The following is a 24,649-nucleotide window of genomic DNA, read 5'->3' on the forward strand; positions in this document are numbered from 1 at the left end:
TCTCTCTGTATATTTTTTCCTTTCCCTCTATTCTCTCTTTCCTTCTTTTCTTCTGCATTAAACAAAAGCACCTAACACAGCTACAACAGACTCAGAATGCCTTTTCAAATTACAGAGAACTAACTTCCACGTGTGCTTTAAGAGGCCCTTGCCAATCACTGTATTTCACTATCAAATCTTCAAAGTATGCAGGACTGGCTTCTAAGTGGTTTGAATAAATTCCTCAAGGCCAAACAGGCTTTCCCTTTACTCAACCAAAATGAGTTTCACAAGTGTAGTAAGTCCTGTTCTGCATGATTATGCAGCATGATGGTAGCACTTCCTGTACTATAAGCGGGAAAGGTTAAGAGAGAAGGAAGAGACTTATCAGTACTCAAGAATTCAGAAAGTACAACCTTAATTTTGGCTGAGCATTTCAAGCAAAATTTCAAGATTAACCTTTGAAATAACTTTGCATTTTGCTAGGATGGACAACATATGTGGAAATGCTTGTAAGGAAGAGGATGATTACACTCGTAAAAATTGTAACAGAAAACTACAATGGACTTCCCTCAAAATTAACTTTCATGTTGGCACATGCTTATATATGTCATCTACTTTTTAGTTAATAGATAACATGCAAGCGACTTAAAAAAATCCTTTCTACCTCTCTCCAAATAATCTGGAAGACACTCATGTCCTGAAGATCTAGATTTCACACATGTCAACGTAAGAATGTTCTGTCTAAATCCTCTCTGTTGGTTTTGGAGAGCCCCAAAACTGAGCAAAACTGTATTTCCCATTCTACTCTGAAAGCTTCCGTGTTATCAATAGCTAGCATTTAAATAAGTATCTTACATTCAATCTATATGAGTAATGGAGGAGACAAAGTTGTTCTGAGTTATATGCTGATTTAGTTAATTTCTGTCATGCAATACTTTGTATTATGAGGAGGATTAGAATCCTTACTATTTAGGGTCAAAGCATAAGCAAACTTTTTTAGCAAGACATACCAAATCCAACCAGATACCAGTTCTTCAAGGCTTGTTCACTTGCATTTACAGTGAAAATTAAAAACCTGTACCACCTTCTGGTTTACCCTATCAAAGCTGTAGATGTCCTATTATAGTAGATGTCCTACTAAGGGTTCAAATAAGTAAGAACATCTTTCCGAAGGGAACAATATCAGGTCAGAGCTAACATAATTACTTTGTATAGTAAATTTTTATTTCATTTTAGGATTATTTTGAATATGCTACATCTTACTGTACATTTGTGAAAACCAGTATATTGTTAATTTTCTTTTCAAATAATGAGCCGAGACCTCTTTCTCATCTCCTAGTATCCATCTATTTACCTGTGAGGTTAAATGCAGCTTCAAGTACATAAATTTTAAATTATATTAGGCTTTTGCTACATATAATAGACCAAAAAAAAAAAAAAAGTTAGTGTAAAACTTTGAATTCTAAATAGAAGAAGAAATAAGAAACACAGAACTTTAAAAATCTTACTGTTTTCACAGCTGCTCCAGCTATATGCTCCAGATCATTTAAACACAGTATACTAGTGCAAACTATTTGCCACTTCAAAACAGACAGGGTGGAAATATACCAACAGCATTTAGCATCTCCCTCCAAGACTTTGCATCTCCTACTAACATCCACTTTCTTTTCTCTTGTGAGCTGGTCTACTAAAATCAATGACGTAGTTTATATAGGCAGAGCATGAATTTATTTCATTGTTAAGCAGTGAGAACATAGAAAAGCAGAGGCAGCTTAAAACGTGCCTTTACAGTTTCTTTTTTTGTAAGAGAAATGTTTCTAGCACTCACAGGCACAAAAGCAACTTTCTAAATGAGAGTTCAAGTGAAGTGTCACACACCAGTAGGCTGCCTGCTCATAGGTAAGATTTACCTGTCTAATATACCTGTGCTTGAGTCCTGAGCCTAAAGCTCTGAAATTCATGTAGACAGCTAGCTGCCCACTGCTCCTGAGCTTCACTGTACCACCTTCCTGGGTAACAGCAGCTCCAAAGAGCACTAGAGCAGAGGACAGAGGATTCTCCTTCCACCTTGAACCAGGCTCCATTAGCAGCAGGTACCACAACACAGAAATGGAAAGAAAAAAGGAAAAAAAGAGGGAGAGGAAAGAGAGGAGCAGTTCTGCCTCCCTGTTTCCCACCACAACCGTCTTGGGCATATCAGTACTGCTTGATCATCTAAGCAACTGCATAAAGGCAGAATGAAATTATTCACAAAAAAGCAATGTATTTCCTTGTAAGTAAAACTGGCTGGAAGAGAAAAATCAGAGGCCTATCTATCCCCAGCTCTAAAAACCAAAAAGAGAGGGTACAATGACACTGGAAAAGAGGAAGAAAAAATGTTAACTCAGTCTTAAATGGCTGGTCCAAGAAATAACATTGATGCCATGCATTTAAACTTCTTCAGGGGCTTTGTTTCAGTATGAACCATCACTGAGAAAGTGATAAAAATGAGCAAATAATAAATAGATTATATTTTCTCATTTACATTGGCAGACATTACCATGCACATAATTTTTTTAAAATGAAAAATCTTGTTGGGATGCTTTCCAGGCCCAGTGTCATTTAATAAAGCTATAAGTAATTTGGAGAAAGAGCAACATAACTACTGAAAATATGTGTAAAACCTGAAGTGATATTAAGTAATGAAGAAAACAGGTCATATATGTACAGGAACGTCCATCACTTGATACGCTCTGGGAACAAAGACTGTGCACATTCCAATAATCAAACATGAAGTTACATGTGTTAAAACCAAATATCCATGTCTGAATATCAAGTATATCAATATGAACCTGTGCATCACGTTTCTCCTGCTTACTGGGAAATAAATGGGGGGGGGGGTAAGTTCTTCTCTTATATTTATACCAGCTTCTCTTAACTTTCTGCTGTAACAAAAGCTCTTCCTGATCACTATGAAAGAAACTTTCACAGAAGGGACACACAAACAGGACAGTACTTCTTGGAATAGATGCACAAAAGAAGTGAAGACCTGCACAGAGCAGCTGCTAAAAACTTTAATACTTTGAAATCCTAGTACTTTGAAACTATCAAGAGTTTGCATTCAGGCCCAAAAAAGAACACTTTTTTTTTTTACAGGAATAAAACTGAAAGTACTGAAAGAGAAGTTCGGCTAGAGGCACTACGTTTGTTCAACAACTTATAAGTAAGGAAGAGAAACAATAGAGACTGCATAAATTTGCTATGGAAGAATACAGCACTCCTAGATGGAATGAAATATGTTTCACTACTGTTCAATGCAAGAACCTGAAGAGCACGGTTTTTGGAACCTCTGAAAGATGCAAGGCAACTCACGCTGTCAGAAAGTTTCTGGAATCCCCAGTTCAAGCACAACATAGTGTAAGAAACTGAAAGGCTCAGAACAGAACCAAACCAGGAAAAACACTGCAGAAGAAAAAACAAGACAGTACCATAATGAATTGGGCCAGCAAACCTTACACCCTTAGAAAGCCTGACAGAGACGAAAGGAAGAGTCAATCAAGAAAACCGTAATATTCACTCAAAATTGGATATGAAGAAGAGCAGCAAAATATGTACAAGGTATATATTTGAGAAGGGTCCACTCATTTTTCAATCATGTTCTATTGGTGACAAGCTTCAGGAAAAGTTTCTGAAAAGAAACTGTATTCTGCCATATACAGAAGAACTGAGATTTTACACATACCCCACCCCCCCCCACCCCCCAGAAAAACTGAAGTACTAGAATATCAGCTTGGGTTAAATCAAACCCTTAGAAGTTGGACTTTTCTGTACAAGTTAAAAGAGTCTTTGAATACAGTTAGAAGTTTAAAGGTCTAAGCTACATCTGTCACCATAAATAGGTAACACAAAAGTGATTCTTTTGCAGAAAATTCTACTTGTAGGCAGCTCTAACTACTATTTAAGAGAGAAACAAGCACTGAAAATAAAAAGATGTAACTTTCTCAGTGCATTTCCTGCAATACCCTACATTTCCTACAACTAGCTCTACAATGGGTAATCCAATTGAGACATCAGGTCTCACTGAGAAGAATAGCATCACAGAAGAACATGAGTCCATGGCTAAAGGGAAAGCAGAAGAATAAAATACAGAAGTTACAAAGAAAAACACAAATTATTAGCAAGTAGATAGTGAGAAACAAAGCAGAAAAGGTGGTATGCTTTAGAAGAGCACAACACAGAACATATAGAATTATCAGTCCAGTGGTGTACACATTAAGAAGCTCAAGGAACTACGTATCAGTGATCCAATACTGGCAAAGATTTATCGTTCTTAGTGCTCAAAATTACATTTTGATAATCCTCAGGTCATCCAAAAATCCTGCTGTTAAACATGAACACATTAGAAGACAACTGCTAAGCATGTAACAAATACCTTAAGAATAAATAAACAAATAAATAAATACACTGGTAATTGCCAGGCATGTAATACAAAGTGCAGCAATAACAGAAAAAGTACAGTGATTTGATTCCCAAGTTCCTATTTTTGAAAAATAGCTGGATTTTAAGCATAGTAGACTAGACCCATTTTGTCTGTAATGTTACAGGTTTGAAAAAAAATAAAATCTGAAAGTCTTAATGCTTTATAAGCAGTCTAATTTTGACTATTTGACATTAATAGATCACATGGTACCACCCTTTTGAAGCAGTAATCTCACCTGCTGAAGTAGTTCAATTACAGTAAAGAACAAACTACCCTGTCAAAAAATTATTTAGATTCACAGGTCACATTGGCAGCCACCACATAACATACTAAACTGTGGCAATAATTTTATGGAAATTACAAATTACTCTTAGGGAGAAATTGCAGAACAAGAGCAGGCCCATTACAAGTGTGAAAGATACTTTATACAAGTAAGGAGCATAAACTGTGAGTCTTCAAGAAACACAACAGACACAAGAGGAACCAATAGATAAGACAGTATTAGAAAATCCTGAGCACATTAATGCAGAAATCCAAAGACTCTCAAGTTCTATGAGGCAGTAGGAACCAGAAATATTTGAAAACTGTCAATTTATGTATTGCATTACCAGTGGAATACAGATCCTTCCCAGGGAAAGATTGAATGTGCAGGGTGAAAGCAGCTATTATGGATGTTACTATTTTCCAGTTTGAATCGGCAACAATTACCATGTAATAATAACAAACTGGTTATGGACACCTTCATCACACTGCAAGTGCCATGACAGATTCTAGAATATTTTCTTAAGACGACTGAATTAGAAAGCTGGGGTGGGTGGGGTGGGGGCTTGCTTGATTTTAGTTTTAATAAAGAAAGAAAGCATCCAAAAGGTCCAATCAGACCCTTCTCGTACTAGAAGAGAATGACACAGGTTCTAGACTACTATAAGACACTTACTCCACAGTTATAAAACACATCACTGAAAAAGCCTCCCCTTTAGCACTTAAGTTTACACAAGTTTACAAATCTCTGCAGCTGGCCTCTTTTACAAGATAACTGTATTAGACACTGCCTGCTTTTCATGATATAACACACACCTATTTCAATACCTCTCCCTTGGTGCTAAGGCAAGCAGTGGCCTTGGAATGCATTAGTAGTATTTTTTAACTGCATCTCAAAATCATTAGCCCAACATATTTTGCTACTACAAACTTTTCCCGAGGGCCTTCTGCATCTGCCTTGCTGTGAGAAATAAACGAAAAGACAACAAAGAAACATCACTTGCTGAGCCATTCACAGAAAGGAGACATGCAGATCACCTCAAAATATACCGTCTTAAGATATTTTGTTAAAAAAAGGTATCAGTTCATTCATCATTCAAATAGAAGATTTTAGCCTTCTCCCAGGATGGACAAACAAAATTCAGGAGAGGCCTACAAGCAGAATTCAGAAGAGGACATTCTCATCTCATAATGTGGATAAGAAGACAACTGTATGTTAAGCCAGCAAATCATGGAAACAACTACCATAGCTAATCTCTGCTTTTCAATGTTCACCACACTGAAGCCAGCTACTTTAGAAAAAAAGAATTTCTTCCTGATATAACTCTGCATTGCTATTAGTACACAGTTTTTCAGGAGTCTCAAACTGAGGAGTCAATGGATCTTTTGCAGCATCAAAGAAGTGGTCTGGTAAGTAAAATGCATCAGCAGAAAGGCCTGGCAATTTTCTGACAAACTTACTTTCCCTATGACGGACACTCACGTGCCTACGGATCTGTCTTGGAAGCGGGTTCCTACACACAGTGATGGACCTGGAAAACCGAAATTCTAACCTTCTTTCAGGACAGCTTTACAAGGAGACTACAGAAAGAGAACATGTGCATGTGTGTGCGCGCATGCATGCGTATATACACACAAACACTCTTCTAATTTCATTAGCACCAAAGCGATAAAGCCAAATCTAAGCTCCTTAGACATATGCTGTCACAGTAAGTGGTTTCCCAAGTTGCAGATGTGCTGTGCAAAGCGAGCTGAGTTCCCAACAACACAACTCAATGCACTCGCTGAACCAAACACATTGCTTTAGCATCACTTCATCTCTACAATAGGGCTATTCCCTCAGCTTGATTTTCAACTACATTACGCACTTCCCTGAAAAGGAGAAGATTTCACTGGATGGTTTAAAAGCCTAAGTTAATGTTGGCTCTTCATCCACTTTAAGTTATACACAGCTTCAGACAGTTTCCTCAGCCACACTCGTGGCAAGACTAGCAGGGCTTGCTCAGGAAGCATGGGAACGATTTTCTGTTTACTTATTCCCCTCTCTCACCAAAGTATGCACAGCACTAAAAAACCTGCAGTTTTCTGATGCATTTTAGAGACAGCACCACTCCTTTCCCTACAGAATCCGATGTGGCTTCCTGTCCAGATTCAGCACTAGTAATCCTTCCCCCAAATCTGAAAAAAAGAGAAAAACCTTGCTACATGTCCTTTACAACCCTGTTGTTGTTGGTAGTGAGCAAATTTTGGCAATGAAGATCAGTGCACGGAGCATTCTGTCGTGTACACCTTCCCATGCTAGCCTATGGTCATTTCCAAGTGCCTTTGACAATTCTGAATGCAGCTCAGGCGAGGAAGCAGATAACACTCACATATAAGTAGATGATCCCTTTTCCAGCCTTCAACTGAAAAGCAGCACCAGGTAGAGAGTAATGGGTCCAGAAAGCCCCTTTTCCCTAAGCCACAGGGGCAGAGGTACTGCAGGCCGAATTCTGCCCTTGGTCTCAGCCACGGAGGAACGGCCTGAGCCTTAACACTTCACATAACAAGATCTACTTGGTGTTTAACAACCTCAAGAGTGACCTGAGCGCTTTTATTTGGCCGTGTGGCGGGGGCGGGAAGCACTCTTTATTTTATGCCAACTTCTCAAGTCCCAGAGAGTGGGGAGTACCCTGCTCCTTGCAGTAGCTCCAGCGAGCTGTCGCTTGCCGTCGATGACCGTGTGCATGTCCAAGTGATTTTGTACCGTGTGGGGCCTGGAACTGGGGGCACGGGCTGGCGCCGGCGGAGCGGCCCCCGCCTGCAGCGAGCTCGCAGGCCGCCGCCGGGGGCCCGAGCCGCCCGCCCGGGGCCGGGCCGGGCCGGGGCGGCGGAAGGCAGGAAGCACTTACCTAGGGAACTTCTCCTTCAGCTTCCTCAGGCTCTGCCGGGTGGGCTGCACGTGCCCCAGGAACTGGGCTATTTCATCGTACTGGGCTTTGGTCAGCTTCATGCCTCGCACCGCCAGGCCCGCGCGGCGGCGGGAGGGGCGAAAGGGGCGGGCTGCGCCGCTCCGGGCCTCGGCACCGCGGCGAGAGGCAGGAGGCCGGGTCGCGGTAACCCCGGGGCACCCTTTGCTACAAGGCCGGTGCCGAGGCAACCGGGGCCGCCTGCGCCGCGCCTGCCGCTTCCCGCAGCCCCACCCCGCCGGGGCGGGGCGAGCCGCCATCCCGTGCCGCTCGGCTCTGCGCAGCCGCCCAGGCGGGAGGGGAGTGCGCGGCGGTGGGGCGCTGCGGCGCCTCGCGCGGAAATGGCGCTGCTGGGGCGGGTACCACCACCCTCATAGCCCTCGGGCCTCACACAGAGGCGGTCTCTTTGCCTCGCCTGGGGGCGCGGGGGGGGGGGGGTACTGGCCGCCGCGCGGCCGCGGAGAGTGCCTGCTTCTGCGCCCGTACTTCAACGCCTGGGAGGGCGGAAGGAGCCGGTGGCGGGGAGCCGGCTGAGGCGAGCGGCGCGCTGCCGTTCCCCTGTCGTGCGGCTGAGGTGGGGTGTGGGTAAGCCCTGCCGTAGCAGGGCTTTAGAGTGTAATTTTCAAGGCCTTTTCCAAAAGTCACTTTTACATGACTCTTTCTTCCCGTTTAAAGAAAAAAAAAATAAAATACGCTGAAGTAGCGGGGCTGGGGGTCCTGACAGCGCCTGCGTGTCGTTGGCCTGCAGCCTCACACATCCAAGCTGGTGCTTGAATTTACTTCAAGGTTTGTTAGGTCTCGGCCTTAAGCAAATTATATTATTAAATACCATTTAAATATCAGTACGCATGTTGCAAGCCTTCGTTTCTGTGCTCGTCACAAGGTATTGAACACCTTGTAAAATAGGTATACCCTTTTAAAAACAGCATACAGAAACTACAGGTTACAAAGAGAATTAGCCATGCATTTGCCTGAGAAATATAAACAAAATTTTAGTTTAATCGCATTCATGAACTGAGTACAGGGTATTTGAGTCCTGACCTTGAGATTTCAGGCACTTAATCCACAAAATTTGCTTTAAATCTTAATTTTTTATTATTATGGATTTTAAGTTCTGTTCACTTGCTTTTGCTCTTGAAAGCTTTAGGATGACATATTAAGTGTTCTTCTGCATCTTAGCCAGAAACTTTAAAAAGTTTCTTGCAGGAGTACAAGATTTGCAAGTTCAAGGAAAAATTAATATCATGGGTATGTCAGAAGGGTCAGTCATTTAGAAATATATGAGAGACTGATTTCTAATTGATTAACAATGCCCAGTGAACCCTCTATCACTTGATCCTCCATGGATTTTAGTGAGTTTTGTTTGGAACCAGGAGCTTTCTTGGGAACAGCTATTTCTGGTACTATGGCCTAAATATGAATGTTTGAAACTCATGAGGCCCCACAGTAAAAGAAAATACAGTGAAGCTAAGCCGAATTACAGATTCCATTCTTTACTCAGACACCAAAAAATAAATATGTGAAATTGAGGAAAAAGCATTCTTTTAAAGGGGAATATTATCTAGTGCAAAGATAGTTTATTTTCTTTAGCTCTGTCAAGTAGTATACTTAATAGTAGGAGATATGTGCCTTTGGGAGGGAAGGGGGTGCTCCTTTCAATCTGATATCTACTTTAAAGGCCCATAACGGTATAACTTGCTTGGGCCATAGAAAGAGTTATCTTCCCCCCTATCTTTCAAAAGGCAAGAATTATGACCTTTTCTTTTGAAATACATTTTTTTAAAAATTAAATGGTCCTTCACTACCACTGCTACTGCTCCTTTAGAAACAAACACTAGTTCTTCTTTAAAAAACAAAAACAAAGAACCCAAAACTACACAACATCTTGCTGTCTTTGTTGTGGGATAATTTCAAGTGAAACTTGTTTTTAAAAACCATAATGTTACTATATATAATTTCTATAATTTCTGTCTCTGTTCATTTCACTTGTTTACTACTACATGTTCTTGATTTTTTTTTTTTTTACAACTCAGGTGACACTTCAGTCTGCAATGTGTAGAAGTGAAATAGGTTAAAAGAACTACAGTATGAAGTTACCAGTCTCCATGGACCAAACTGCAAACATCTGATGTATGTATTATGTATATATTGGATATGTTTTGTAGACTATCCTACTGGAACAAGATTTTGTAAATTTCAAAGTTTTTTAAAAAAATACATAAATTTCTAGCATGAAGGGTCACTGAAACTAAGAGGAGCTAACTTGTTGTCACAAGGAGCAAACAGCCCTTAAAGATACGAGCTGCTGCTTGTCATCACAAAGAAGCATTTTGCATGCTGAAATGCAAAACATTGATGATAAGTTCTGTATGGAATGTATAAGCCACTCTTTGCCTAAATTAGTTAATACAGAACTATTCCAATGAAATGCTCAAAAATCTAATGACAAAAAAAATGAGATGTTCCTGGAAGAAAGAGTTCATTACATACTTTTTTCCCCCAGCAATCAAACTGCCATTGCAGTTTTGCTACATAAAACAACCATCAGACCATTAGTAATTAGGCTGTGGGCATCTATATTGCAAGATGTTGTAGATGGTAGAAATTTGCATAAATTCAATAAGCAACTGGATAAAATACATAAGAAAAAATAAAGCATGAAAATTTTAAATTTATCTTTGGCTCAGGGAGTTTGAGAGCTGCAAATGGTTGGGTGCTGGGGAACATTCTCAGGAGGTAACTACGTGCTTGCTTTGTTCTTATATTGTTTCCTTGGTATCTGCCTGTGGCAGCTGCTCTTGATTTTTGCCTTGGAGTTGGGCTCCAGTCCATCTATTGTATAAACTAAGTTTCCTTCCAAGAAGGACAGAGGACTAAAGAGAAAGAAATTATGGGAAAAAAAACAAACAATTGGGAATAACAAATGAGGGTGAAAAAAGGAAGAGGACATGTAAGCTATAGGGGGAAAATAAAGGCAGGGAGACAAAGTGAAAACACCTCGCAGAGAGCTTCCAGTAATGACTGTCATTCCTTGCAGGTAGTCTTGGCCACAGTTGGTGTAGGACAGTAGGTAATGAACCCTTGGTTTGTTTTTTATTTTGTGTGAGTTGATAGTTTAACTGTCATATTAGTAGGTGTCTCCCATTACCTTAAGCAGATGATTGCATAGTGTGATTTACAGCTAAGTTCAGAGTTAAAATACCATTCATTATTCTCCACAGAGCTTAAAACCACTGTGTTTTGAGAGTAGGTAATTGTAGCATGATATTGTGAGGAATCAATTCATCCACAAAGGGCAAATTTTGATCTTTTTACTTTTACCACCCCATTTCTTCATAGACACAACCTCCATGTTGCTTTCTGTAACAAAATTGATGCAAGGACTGCTAGCAGTCATGCATATTTTCCAATCTAATGATTGTAAATGTTAGTGTTGGGGACTACAGTAAGACTGGTATCTGATTTACAACTGGTTGGAGTGTTTGTTACAATTTCCTAATGCTTGTAATATTCCCACTTCATTCAGTTTGCTGCATGTTTCTACAAGTATTTTTTAGTCTTCTGACATATCCTGTGTGATTTTTTTTTTTTTTTTTTTGTAAAATTCAGCTCTTTTTATTTGATATTTTTGTATTGTAAGAAAAACGTGAGCGTGCTTCCACTTAACTTGGTAGCAATCTGTAACAGGTCTAATAAACACCTCCACAGGATACAGTTGTTACCTCATAAACAAGGAGAACCCTCAGTTTATGATCTAATTTATATCCATAGGATTTAATGTACTTTTTGAAAGTGATTGTGTTGTGAAACAAACCATGATATTTTCAGTATGTATTAAACAAACAATTAAAAAGAAAAGAACAGTTGGTCTATACATCACTGTTAAACATTAACTGTTTTGCCAATTCACAAGATGATAAGTCAACATAAGTTTCTGTTTTTTTCCCCTAAAACTATTCATGGGATTGCTTTATACCACAACGGTGTGGAGAACATGACAGCAATAGAATTATTATACATAGCAGAATACCAATTAAAAAAGGCAGCCAGGCATTGTTTTCCTTCTGTGTCTTCAGATTTGTTCCTCGTAAAAACAGAATTTCATTGAAGCAAATTCGTATAGTTTTCTGTACTATTAGTATACCCAGTATATCTTTCTTTAAAATACTCATTGCTTGTTGAAGTAATTTAAAAAATAATAAAAAAAAATCATACAGTGTTTTGAAAACAATGCTTTATATGCGTGGGTCCTGATCTATGGTCAATTGAAAGTCTATCAATTTTAGTGGACTTGGGCCTCTTTTATGATTCTAAGCTGCATGTTTATGTAGTTTCTGTAACAAGCTGTAAAAGATTTTTGAAAATGATGAGTTATTTAAAAATCAATTTCTATAACTGCAATGATAAGATGCCCTAAGTGTTCTTACCCTGCCACTTGACTCTACTGTAGTTCTCACTATGAAATTTCTGGAGTTTGGATTTGCCTTTTTAAGCTCTCAGTAGTCAGATACAGAAACCTATATGAAAATAGCTTTCTGGTTTCAAATTCAATTATTCAAACTTAATTTGCCCTCTTTGTCTGTATGTGTTAAAATATTGCTAACTACTGCATAATGCCTTTTCCTCAAGGGATTTCAGCTTCATTCACTGTACAGAGAGAACCCTGTAGTTGTGCAGTGAATTAGGTTGTTTTCTCTAGGACCTTTGCCTCATTAGTTACAGAATTTGGGATATGTACTGGGTGAATTAAGCAGGAACTATAGAAGAAATTTAAGTATAAAGATAATTTGACTGCTGCCCAGGAAATATGCATTCTCTCCTTTCCTCTGTTACGGACTTTTTATGTAAGCCTAAAAGTCATTTGATAGAATTTTCTTTCCATGCGGCTTTTTTTTGACACAACATGCACATTATTCTGTGCCAGTCATCTACTTCAGTTACAAAGGTGCCATAAACTGCTGGCTAGAGAGATCATCCCAATCTACTCCGGCCAGTTTCAGAGTAATACCTGTGCACTTGTATTACTGCTACTGCTGATTGTGTGCATAGTGGTCAGATCAGCTGATCCAGCTGAAAACTTGTAACAGTAGCGTTGCAATGTGTAAATATATTAAAACCAACCTGAGCCGTTAAAATACAACTATTCTAGTGAAAGAGAAAGTACACTTTGTGATAGATTGTATTTTTTCAGTATTTACTTTTATTTTTGCTAATCAGCAAAAGTTGTAACTTTTGTAACTTTGCGATGTATTTCGGTAGCATTACTGTGAGACAGCGGGACTCTGCTGAATTGCCTGGCTTGTTTTTATTAACTTGTTGGAAACATTGTACCTCAGAGTAGCTAAGTAGCTTGTCTGTTTCTCTTTTCTTCTAGCCAGTAGTATTTCAGATAGAAAGGTAAGTACTTTGCAAGGTTAAAACTAGTTCCAGTATTGTGCTTCATTGCTTTCCAACAAAACTCTGAAAGAGTAACAAATTCTGCCTAAGCATGAATTATGAAAGAGATAACAGATTAGTGTTAACTCCCTGACCTGATGATGTATCCAGTGCCTAACAACAGGCAACAGAAACTTAAATTTGTAGAATCATGTGCTGTTGTAGTAGTTTGGGTCTTTTTTTCTGTCCACTTCCTCTTACTCCCATACACAGGAAATAAAACAGCAAAGGTTTGCTTATATAGCTTGTGGTGATTCACCAATGCTGTTTGACTTCAATGGGAGCTGTGTATGATTAGCCAACCTGAAAATTAGGACCTTATTAAGTGTAGTCTGGAACTTTTAAGCATATAACAATTTTTAGGGAATTTTGGATTATTTTAGATCAGATAAGCTTTGGGGAGGGACAAAGTAGTAGATTAAGGGTCATTTTTTTCTCTTAGTAGTGAATTTTGTATTGCTACTTTAAACTGAGTTATATTGAATAGCTGAGGTTTCTTTCACTGTTTTTCTTCTAAAATGCTTAATGCTTTATTGCCCAAGGATTCTTACCTCTCATTACATGTCAAGTATTTTCAGCATTAAAAAGAATTGTAATATTCTTTGAAGGACTGTTGCCACAGAATCATAGAAATGTAGAGTGCAGCTAACCTCAGGAGATCATGTAGTCAACCAGATCAGATATTTGATAGTACCAAATATAACTGCACTGTCTCATACTGAAATATTTCTAATTTATTGTTGTAGACTTCCATAATGAGGTTTTCATAGTCTCCATTGGTAACATGTTCCAGTACTTTACTTCACTTGAACTAGGACAGCTTGTTTCTAATGTTTAATTCGAAGCCCATGGATTGCAAGTGAAACCACTTACTTTACTCTGTGTACTTTGAAGCAAGGGGAGGATGATAAATTACTGGCTTTTTTACTTGTTTCAGGATTATTGTAATGCTGAGCCACTTCTTCCATTTTTATTTGATAGTGTATTAAAGCCCAGTTCTTTCAGTCCTCTCTTGTAAGTCTTTTTCTGAAAGAGTTGTCATTTTTTTGCTCTCTATGCTTTGCAACATTTTTCTTAAAATCCAGTGCAAACACTACTTCAGCTGAGGCATTTCATTTCACTGAGTAGAATATAACTTCTCATATTTTCTAGGCAGGATTCCTGTGTACAATTTCTTAAATTAACTACTGAAAAAAATTCACACTGTGAGATTGTATTCTGCCTTTATACACTCCTCAGTTTCATATACTAGCTCACAGAAGCAGCACCATTAAGGGAAAGCAAAGCATGTGTAGCACAACAGATAACTGGTCTGTGTCTCATAGTAGGGGATTCAGTGCACAAATTGTAAGAAAATAAGAATCCAAAATACTAATGGGTGAACACTAATATTTTAGATGTTTTTGCGTGGAAGTTTGTAATAGCATTACAGTTTCTTGAATCTTCCATTTTTTTCTGATACCCATTTACTCTAACACATGTAAAACATATTTGACATTTATAATAATGGAATGATTAGGCATGTTACTGACATCAAGGTTTAAGGGACTGGGTGACATAAGGAATTTATGTTTCACTTTAATCCATTTATCAGACTCCTCTGGGAACTGATTTTAAATCTAACTCAAGCCATACCAATTTTGGGGAAAAAAACCCTGCCTTATCCAACAGCCTGGAAAACACATAAAAGTATGAAATTTTTGTCTAGGCTCCCCCCACCTCCCGCTTTTTTAGGAAGGAAAATATTAATGATTTATATGATGACATTCTCTCTGGAATCATGTGGCTACTTGTACAGACCTGGTGTTTTTCAGTTCAAGAATCAAGAGAGAAGATGATACAGGTGGATTATTTGAGCCGCTAAATATGTGAAATATAAAAGTATGTAATTCCAGAGAGTAGTAGCCATTAATGACTTCTTTGCACATCGAATCCATTTTCATTGCAATTATAAAAAGGAAAAAAGCATTTTCCTAGGTTAATAGTGCTTTATTTTATTTTATTTATCAAGGAGGGAAGGTTTTGAGTGTATTTGCATTATGCAAATGTGTACAATAACACTAGAACCAGTTGCTTCAAAGATACCCAAAGGGGCAATGTAGGTTGCCTACACTTAGGCAGTCCTGAACTAGGTAACCTGTTCCCCTGTAGTAAAACTAGTTTGCCCTTTCTGTCCTATAAACCAAATGGAGCCGCCACTTGGTTAGTAATAAGACATGTGTAGGACCAGGTTCCAAAGTACTCTACTGTGAATCCAAAATCATTTAATTGGAGTCCAAGTGATGTAAGCAAGTTCTGAACTGGGCACATTGTACAACTCATACTGACATAGTGAGCTACCTTTATAACGAAAAAAATGGTAAGAGAAGAATTATTACCAGTCCTTGATATTTGACATTGGCATTCAGGCATATATCTGGAGAAATTAAACTCAGGGACGATGTATTTTACATGTTCAGTCAGAAAAATTTGCTGCCTACCCAGGTGCCAATCTTAGGGTTTAAAGATGAAAAATGCACTCCTATTAGTCAAATATTTATGAGTAGAACCCAACATGTTTAAACCTTGTTGACCTTTACATAGTTATGACATATATATCATCTCTTGGTTATCCTTACTGTTGCTTTGGTCTGGAAAAAGTAATACAAGAGGTTAAGTAGTCCCTAAGGGTTAAGTTAAAATGTAGACTGTTGTGTAGCTTTAGTATACTTAGTGTCTTTCATGGCAAGTTGATGAGACTGCTCAAAGCAGTAAAATAGCTTGCTAGATGATGCCATTTAAGAAAAAAGTAAGTTTTGAAAATGTGTTTACTCTTTCCATATATAGTGTACTAATATTGTTAACAATATATTTTATAGTATTTGTGTTAGATGTATAAAGCCTAACTCTTACTTTTCTACTAGGCAGTCGTGTTCAAAATGAGTTTAAAATATATTCTAATTTGCTAATAAATTTATGTGTTCTGTCTGATTTGAGGTCAGAAGGAAAGCCACTATGATAATTTAGCCTGATTTCCTGCATGGCATATATTGTAGGTCTTTCATTAATTAATTGTTGCTTATAATTCAGCACCTGTGATTGAATTAGAGGACATCTTTTAAAAACAAAGTTGTAACCAAAAAATATCTAAATCTTGATTTAAAATTATCAGACTGTTAGTAAATCCTTTGTGGTTAATTACTTTCGCTGTCAACTGTAAGTAGCTTGATTTGAACTTGTTTAGCTTTTTTTTTATCACTTAGTTTTGCTATAGCTTGGTTTCCTGATTTTGGTAGGTTCTTTGCTAGATATATCAATTTAAAATCAGTGTTGCTGCTCAGGTCACCTCTTAAACTGTTCTTTGAGAAGTTAAACAGATGAAGGTCGTTAAGGATCTAAACACTAAACGTGTTGCTGTTGTCCTTCAAAGGCCTTCTTCAACCATTTTCTCTTGTAGCCAGTGCTAAATATTCTATGTACAAGAGTTGTGGATGTTTCCAGAGAGCAGAGTCAGGAACTGTCATAGAGTAGGAGATAAACAAGTTGGAAATATATATTAAAGAGTGTATTTGTGAAAGATTTATTCTATGAGGCTTTAGGAATAAGTACATAAATAGTAAAGCATGAAATTGTCATTTACACGTAGATGGATGTTACAAAGCTCTCTGGATTTTTTGTGAAAACCTCAACAATGTACCAACAAAAACCTGTAATATCATTAAGCAACTAAAATTTTATCCTAGTTATTTGTCTAGTTATTGCTTGCCATTTGTATTATTTTAAATAATTTTTAAAAAAATTTAAAAACATTTGAAATGTTAAATATTAATAAATATCTCATCTCGTTATTTTACCACAATGGTGCTTAAAACATCGCTTTTAGTTCTCTCTCTAGTCACATCCTCACAGTACTGTGCTGTGTAACTACATGATGCTCTTTGGCAAAAGGAGGAAGTTAATTAAACAGAAGAAAGTGTGTAAATTTAAAAATTAAGCCTGTCAGAAGAAGGATATCAGAAAGAACCCAAGACAAGTGTCCCATGCAACTTCTGGTGCCTGGGAAGCTAGCTGAGGCAGATGAAGGGGACAGAAGTGGTGGAGTGATCCTTTCCATTTTCTAGACCAGTTTAGTAAAGGTACCTTACAAGATAGAAGTGATAATGCCCTGTTTGTTTTGTGGATCACAGGAGAGGGAGGAGTGTTAATTGTCACAGAGTCCCCTGCGTCTTGTCTTTTCTTATTTCAACCTGCCTTGATGTTTCCACTTAGAGACCCGTATGAGCAGTGACCAAAGGGAGTTGAGCCATGGATGTTAACCATTCCAAACATTTTGTGGTGAATATTACTATGAATATTTACTTGTGCTAAGGTGTCTTTTTAGACAACCGTTGCATTAATTCATGTGCTAAGAAAGAATATTTAAGCTGTCTTGCTATATAACTTTGAAGTTAATCCAACTGGAAACAAAGTTGCTTATGTACAATTTTTTGAACTTTTGTAGAGGTTGGACTCTAGTGGTCCAGCTGATCATTCCTATGCTGTCTCTGTATTACTAAATGTAATTTAAAGTAATTTAATTTCTCATGGAGTTCAACAAAGGGAAATGTACAATCCTACCTCTTAGGAGGAATATCCTCAGGCACCAGTGCATGCTGGGATCCAGGAGTCTTGAAAGCAGCTTTGCTGAGAAGGATGTTGGGGTCCTGGTGTACAACAAGCTAACTATGAGCCAGTGATGCACCCTTATGGCAAAAATGGCCAATAGTATCTTGGGCTGCATTAGGAAGAGCATTATCAGCAGGTTGAGTGAGGTGATTTTTCCTCTTTGTTCAGCACTGGTGAGGCTGCATCTGGAGTACTGTTTGTAGTTCTGGGCTCCCCAGTACAAAAAAGATATGGACTTACTGGAGCAAGTCCCGAGTAGGGCTGCAAAGATGATTAAGGGACTGGAGTATCTTTATATGAGAAGATGCTAAGAGACCTAGGACTCTTCCCCTTGGAGAAAAGACATCTCAGGGGGGATCTTACCAATGTGTATAAATACATGACAGGAGAAAATGAACAAGAGGGAGCCAGATTGTTCTCAGTAGTGCCCACTGACAAGACGAGGCAATGGGCACAAATTAAAACACTTGAATTTCCATCTGAACACAAGAGACTATTTTTCACTATGAATGTGATCAAACACTGGAACAGGTTGCCCAGAGAGGTTGTGGAATCTTCTGTGGAGATATTAAAAAGCTGAACAGACACAATACTGGACAGCTGGCTTTGACCTGCTTGAGCAGGGGGAAGTTGCACTGGGTGATCTCATGAGGTTCTAAACAATCCTGTGATTCTGTGAATTTTGAATGATGAAAGAGAGATGGTTTTAGTAAAAATCAGGTAAGTGCATTTTGTTTAAGCCCACTTAGTGTAAGCAAGTCCTTACAACTAATAGGACAGTATTTTAGATCTAGCTCTTTATCCTTGGATGCTGGGAATTTCAAAGCCTGTTTTTTTTCTACTGATGTGCTCTTGGATAGATGTGTTACTTAGTAATTCATGTCAGGCAGGTTTTCTGGCTGTATACAACAACATTCAACTGAGAAAGAACTTAATTTAAAATTTTGAATTATGTTCTTTCATCACATATTTTGCAACTTCGAGACTCATTACTTTGTAGTCCTGCAAGTTATGGTTAATCAGTGATACTGGTGCAGCAACAAGTTAGTGAAGCTATAATTATCTAGACATTCTTCATAAATATATGGAGGCAAAATAAGATATTTCTTTTTCCATGCTGATGGAACTGGCAATGTAGTTGTTTAAGGAGGAAAATGTAGGCCTAATGGTAGTTTGGCTGTAAGTAGTTGCCAGGCAAGTGCTGCTTGCATTGTGGCTGGTAGGTCTTATGATTAGAAGAGTAGCCAGAGAGTACCCTGTGTGTAGGGGAATGACCATAACATTTTCTCTGCATTGGGAACTGTTATAGAAATGCAGTGGTGGCATAGAAATCTTTCCTGTATCTTGTGGAAACTGCGCCGGTTTCAGTGTTGCCAAATAACCGTAAAAAGATTAACTTTTTTCTACCATGAAACTAATTATTTTTTATACATCAGTGTACTTCAGGCAGTGATTTGCCCATTGCCTGCAGACAATAAATAAATAAATGATAATAGAGGAAAACAAAGCCTTTCAGTGTGTGATGTATGTCCTCATAAAGTCTTTTTCCAATCTTTAAACAACTTGAGTTTTGATCTGGGTTCTGAGTAATGCTGTATATGGTCATCATATAATTGCAGCTGCTGACTCCCAGAACTGGTCTTTTTTGTCCTTTTTTGCCTGTTACTAGAGATGTCAGAGAAAGATGTATATGTCAGTGAATAGAATGCTTGCCTTTCTTGTCAAGTGTTGCATACTGTCTATACATGACCACCCTTATCTTTAAGCTGTTTTTAAGCATTATATTTTTCTTCCAATGTTTATATTTGGTATACCACCTAGGCCTAACTTCTAAAGATCAGAACTGACTAATTTCTTATGTGCCTTTGATTTACCACATCTAAGTAAAATTCAGAATTTGCATCAGTAGGAATTTTTAAAAATGTCTGTGTAATAGGCTGAATTGAACTTTCTTTATACTGGATAGCTTATAGACCTGGCCTGCTATGGCACAGAGTTAGTAGTCATACGTTAGATAGTAGAACAGATATAACTAATGCTGTACATGTACTCTGTACTTTTCAATATAGCTGATTGCTGTAGGCAAGATAGGTGATTTCCAAGACCCCCAAAATTTGTTCAGAATACACTTGAATATTTCTGCACTACACTCATGGACAACATATAGATATATCTAAAGTGTACATCTATACCAAGTGATACAAATGGATGTGAGCTGCTCTTTCTGTGCTTTAAGCTGGTCAATGTGAGTCCAGCTCAGGTCCAGAAACCAGATTGCTGTGTTAGTGTGGTTGTATGTTAATCAGTGTTCTCTTCTGCTTTGCAGGGCTTATACAACAAGCTTGGATATGTGGCTTCCTATAACTGCCTCAGACAGTGGATGCGTGATTTCCGTACCCATCTGCATAGACATAAATGTGAGTTAGTCATTGAAAGGGAATGGAGATTATACAGCTTTCATCAAAAATAATTGGAGAACAATCTCTCAAAGCTTTTTGGGTGAAATTTGATTTTGTAAACTGCAACTGACTATGTAAATAGCTTAAGAATTTGATTATGCAGTCCTCAGAAGAACAAAGTTTCCAGTGAAGATAATGGTAAGTATTTGTGGCAAAGGTTAAAATTCCTGGAATGACTATTTGTAAAATGCATGATTCATTTTTAAATGCTAGAGCTTTAACATTTTGTTTAGCTATTTCAGGCTGCTCGTCTGGGGAACTGCAGAACTTTAGAACTGTTCCCTAGTTCTAGCAACAATTCAGGCCAATAATTCATGGGAAAATTTATTCTATTAGGTTACAGGTGTGCATGATGTGTCTTTTATGTGCCACAAGGCTTTTCTATGAATACCTTTGAAGAGTTAACCCTTCCCTGAGTCCTGACATTAACCCCCATGCCAAAACTTAGGTTTGTTTAAGGTTTTATGGAAAAAAAAAAAAGGCAAAATTGAGTTATTCTTTTCCACAGTTTCTATATATAGTGGTGAAACTGTACAGGTTAGCCTAATGGAGCTTTTATTTCAAAACTGAAAAAAATTGGGAGGGGAAAAATGGTAGCACACTGGGAAAAAAGAAAACCTTTTTTTTACCGAAAAGTTGCAAATCCAAATTTTGCATATTTTTGGTTGGTTGTTTAATCCTGTTCCAGTCATTGTTCTTGACAGTGAAATGCCACAGAGAAGAATGTTGGTTAAAGAAGTTTTAAGTAGTAATTATAATCTTCCTGTTTATTGAAGTGAAGGACAGAACAATGAAAAGGAAACTGCTTCAGATCAATCCCTGCTAATTTAAACTATTTATAGAATCGCTAATCAAAGCATGATTCATACAAACCTTAGGAGAATATAATGCTGTAGCTTATATGCATTTATTTGCAAGTGGAAGTGTACTTACACAGTATCTTCATGGTTAGCACTACCACTTGTCTGTCACCTTATCACATGTAGTAATCTTTACTGATAAACTTAGCCCGAAATCAATAATTTCACAGGCTAGGAAAGTAAAACAGAATATAGTCCTTCGAATGAGAGTTACGTTAGTTGATGAGTTTGTAAAAGCAATAATACACTTGCCTTCTAAATAATACTGCAGAAATATCTTGTAAATCCTTTAGCAATTTTTTTCTAATCCTTTACAAGTTGTAAAACCATAGCTGAAAGGCAGAGAGAAAAGGAATGCACAAATAAGACATCTGTTATTGTTATATGAATGATTACATATAACCAGCTCTGAAATAATAACATTTTAACAAGGACCAGAGTCTTATCCAAAATGAGATCTCGTCCACTTCCACGTCTTTATTTACTGCATTCATAAGAATGAAGTTTATAATTGGGATATCTTATCAAATAGTGCTTGTAGGACATCACAGGTGTGCTACAGTCTGGTTTAAATTAATGGATTTGCAGCCAAGCTATATCTTAACAGATACGGGTATCTGTAAACCAGCTTCAAAGTAATGCATTTGCATGCTGCTTATAAAACAGTATTCACCATTACTGAGTACAGTCATGCTATATTTTATAACTTCAGCACTGCGAAATGTATATACTATTAATGTATTTTCTAGTCCATTAAGGACAAGCAGCATATTATGCTCCATTTAATAAAAGATTTACAAGTTACTAGTGTGGAGGGTTATTCCAGTACAATTTTGGGGTGCAGCTGCAGCTGTCTTATTGTGTTATTATGGTGACTTTAAAACAAATTCTTATTAACTATATTTTGGTGTCACATAAGATCCAAAGGGTTAAACTTTCAACTTGCTTGAAATTGATATAAAGCTACAAAACTGTTAAATAGTGAGACAGCTTGGAAATGGCAAGGAACTTCTCTGGCTGTAGTGGAGAAGGAGAGATGAGGAGAAAATATATGTTTTTTACCTGTTGTCACACTTTTTAGCCATGTATCAGTAGAAACAAAAATAAGCTGTGGAAGAAATATCTGTGTGCTTCTTTCTTTCCTTCAAGCCTTTTGGTTTAATCAACAGTAAAATGAATAACTGTGCATTTTAGTATATTTCAATACTGATTCATCCAGTAACAGCTAGTTAGCTCTTAATATTTGTGCCTTCACTGTGGAATTAATATGAAATGAAAAAATGAGACCTATGCCATTGTTCTGTGTGATTAAGTGTGGAGGCTCTGACTTTATTCTAACAGCCCATGGGAATTGGTCCAAACACATCTATGGGATTTGGTCCAACAAGTCAATGATACAAAAGCTACCTAGTAGGGCTTTTAAACTTGATACTTAAGGTTTCAAGTTATCTGACTTTCAATGTACATTGTGTTACTGATACAGCAGTATAATATTTCATTCCTACTTTTGTTCTTATTTATTACTTTAAAAACATCTTTGTAACTGTAAATCTTTTAGGCCTTTTACCAAGTTAGATTCTTACTTGAATTAGAAAAAATTATTAATCCAGTTGCACGATTGTGATGGCTAACATTTTTTTCAGTGTAATGTAACTAAATTTGTAAGCTATTACATTGTTCTGAAACTTAATTTATAATGTAATGAAGGCATTTATAAATTAAGATTAAGAAATGTCTAAGGAGACCATAGATGTTATTGAAAAGGAAAATATCAGATGCAGGAATAATATTTTTCAAGGAATATTTTAGGGGGCTATCTCATTTAATATTTTCATTAATGATACTGGCACAAAAAAATACATGATAAAAACAAAGTGGTAGGTGTTAGAACAGATGAAAGATAGGCTTTCATGCAAAAATACGTTACTGCTGGGTGACCTTGAAGCATGTGGTAATACAAAATGGGATGAAAATCTGTAATATGAGGTGAAAATAATAAGAATTTCTACTATAAAATTTTTCAAGGAATTTAGACTATTTTTGAATATTTTTGACTGTAAACATATAAAGACCTGGAGGTTCTTGTGGATCTGATGTATTTATAGTAAAGACAGGTAAGTATTAATTCCATTGTACAAGAGCTTGGTATGTCTGAACATCACCTGGAATACCGCAGTGCTTTTCTGGTTATCTGCTTCCAATAAAGATGAGTTCAACTGAAGTGGATGCAGCTCAACAGAGTAAGGTACAGCCTCAAGGAAATTTAAGAGCTTAGATTGCTTAGTATAGTAAAACAAAGACTGGGAGGTGGTACAATAGTTACCTATGAAAACACGAGTGGGCGATGAACCACATGGCAGGGAAAAGTCCTGTATGAAGTAAATGGCAGTTATGAAAAGAACAAATTATCATAAACTGGGCCATTATTAAATGTGAACTGAAAAATTATGTTTCTACCCATAAAATGAATAAGAGATTGGAGCTGCCTTAGGAGTACATGCAACAGAGAACGAACCTAGATAGTTTCTCATATAAAGTTCCGTACATTTATTTAAATATTTGTATGATGTCATTACCTAAGTTACTTTGAGACTAGACTTTCAAATCTGGGTTAGTGGGACATACCTTGATTTCTTAATTGCTACCTGTGCGTTCTTTTGTTTCAGCCTTTTTCTCCCTATTTCAGTAGGTAAATGCCACTCAACAGTCTTTCGTAAATACCACAAACAGTTATGTACAATCTAAATGTTTTCCTAGGTAAAGCATAGAGAGCTACTCAAAGTTGCATGACTCTTCAGTGGCCCTCCACGCAATCTAATCCCTGTTGTTTGATCAACTAACTGTTCTTATCCCTTTCTCATTTTATTTTAAGTTCTTGGGGCCCCTGATTGATTACTGTTTACTTCTTTCGTAGTATTTGGCTTGCTTTGTGCAAGAAACTCATAATGAAAAAAACAGAAAATACACCTCGGGTCTTCTTCCCACGCTTGTCCTGTTTTGAAGCTCTCCGTTGTGCATGAATCCTGAACTCCTCTTTAGCAGAGTTTTTCTCTTCATTCCTGTTCAGTGAATAATAACTTCCTGATGCAGCTGATAAGCAAGCCAACCAGGGGAGGTGCTCCGCTGGGCCTGCTGTTTACGAGCAGAGAAGGCCTGGTGTGTGATGTGGCGGTCGGAGGCTGTCTTGGGCTCAGCGACCATGACATGATAGGGTTTTCGATTCTTGGAGAAGTAAGGAAGAGGGTCAGCAAAACCACTACCCTGGACTTCAGAAGAGCAGACTTTGGATTGTTAAGGAGTCTGGTTAACAGAGTCCCTTGGGAAAGAGTCCAGGAAGGCTGGATGTTATTAAAGAAGGAAGTCTCAAAGGTGCAGGAGCAGGCCATCCCCATGTGCCATAAATTGAGCAGGCAGGGGAGAAGACTGGCTTGGCTGAATAGGGAGCTTTGGCTGGAACTCATGAAAAAAAGGAGAGCTTACTGCCTTTGGAAGAAGGGGCAGGTGACTCAGGAGAACTACAAGGATGTTGTGAGGGTATGCAGGGAAAAGATTAGAAAGGCGAAGGCCCAGCTGGAACTTCAACTGGCCACTGCTGTTAAA

General features: G+C 37.8%; 1 protein-coding gene and 1 long non-coding RNA gene across 7 annotated transcripts in view; one reads left to right on the forward strand and one right to left on the reverse strand.

Moving 5' to 3' along the window:
- CDIN1 (CDAN1 interacting nuclease 1) overlaps positions 1-7,928 on the reverse strand; it is a 127,304-nt gene extending 119,376 nt beyond the window's left edge. The window contains exon 1 of one of the 6 annotated variants that reach the window (XM_075103231.1): positions 7,594-7,928. In XM_075103231.1, coding sequence (XP_074959332.1) covers positions 7,594-7,910 — 317 coding nt within the window. In that variant the 5' untranslated portion in view covers positions 7,911-7,928. The remainder of the gene's footprint in view (positions 1-7,593) is intronic. The other 5 variants (XM_075103232.1, XM_075103236.1, XM_075103238.1 and 2 more) reach the window with 5 other exon arrangements.
- Positions 7,929-9,455: 1,527 nt separating this feature from the next.
- Positions 9,456-24,649, forward strand: part of LOC142061794 (uncharacterized) — a 32,765-nt gene continuing 17,571 nt past the window's right edge. Inside the window, exons 1-2 of the long non-coding RNA XR_012662247.1 lie at positions 9,456-9,780; positions 20,057-20,147. This is a non-coding gene — a long non-coding RNA (uncharacterized LOC142061794). The remainder of the gene's footprint in view (positions 9,781-20,056; positions 20,148-24,649) is intronic.

The sequence above is a fragment of the Phalacrocorax aristotelis genome, chromosome 9 (genome assembly GCF_949628215.1).
Source record: "Phalacrocorax aristotelis chromosome 9, bGulAri2.1, whole genome shotgun sequence".
Classification (NCBI taxonomy): Eukaryota; Metazoa; Chordata; class Aves; order Suliformes; family Phalacrocoracidae; genus Phalacrocorax; species Phalacrocorax aristotelis.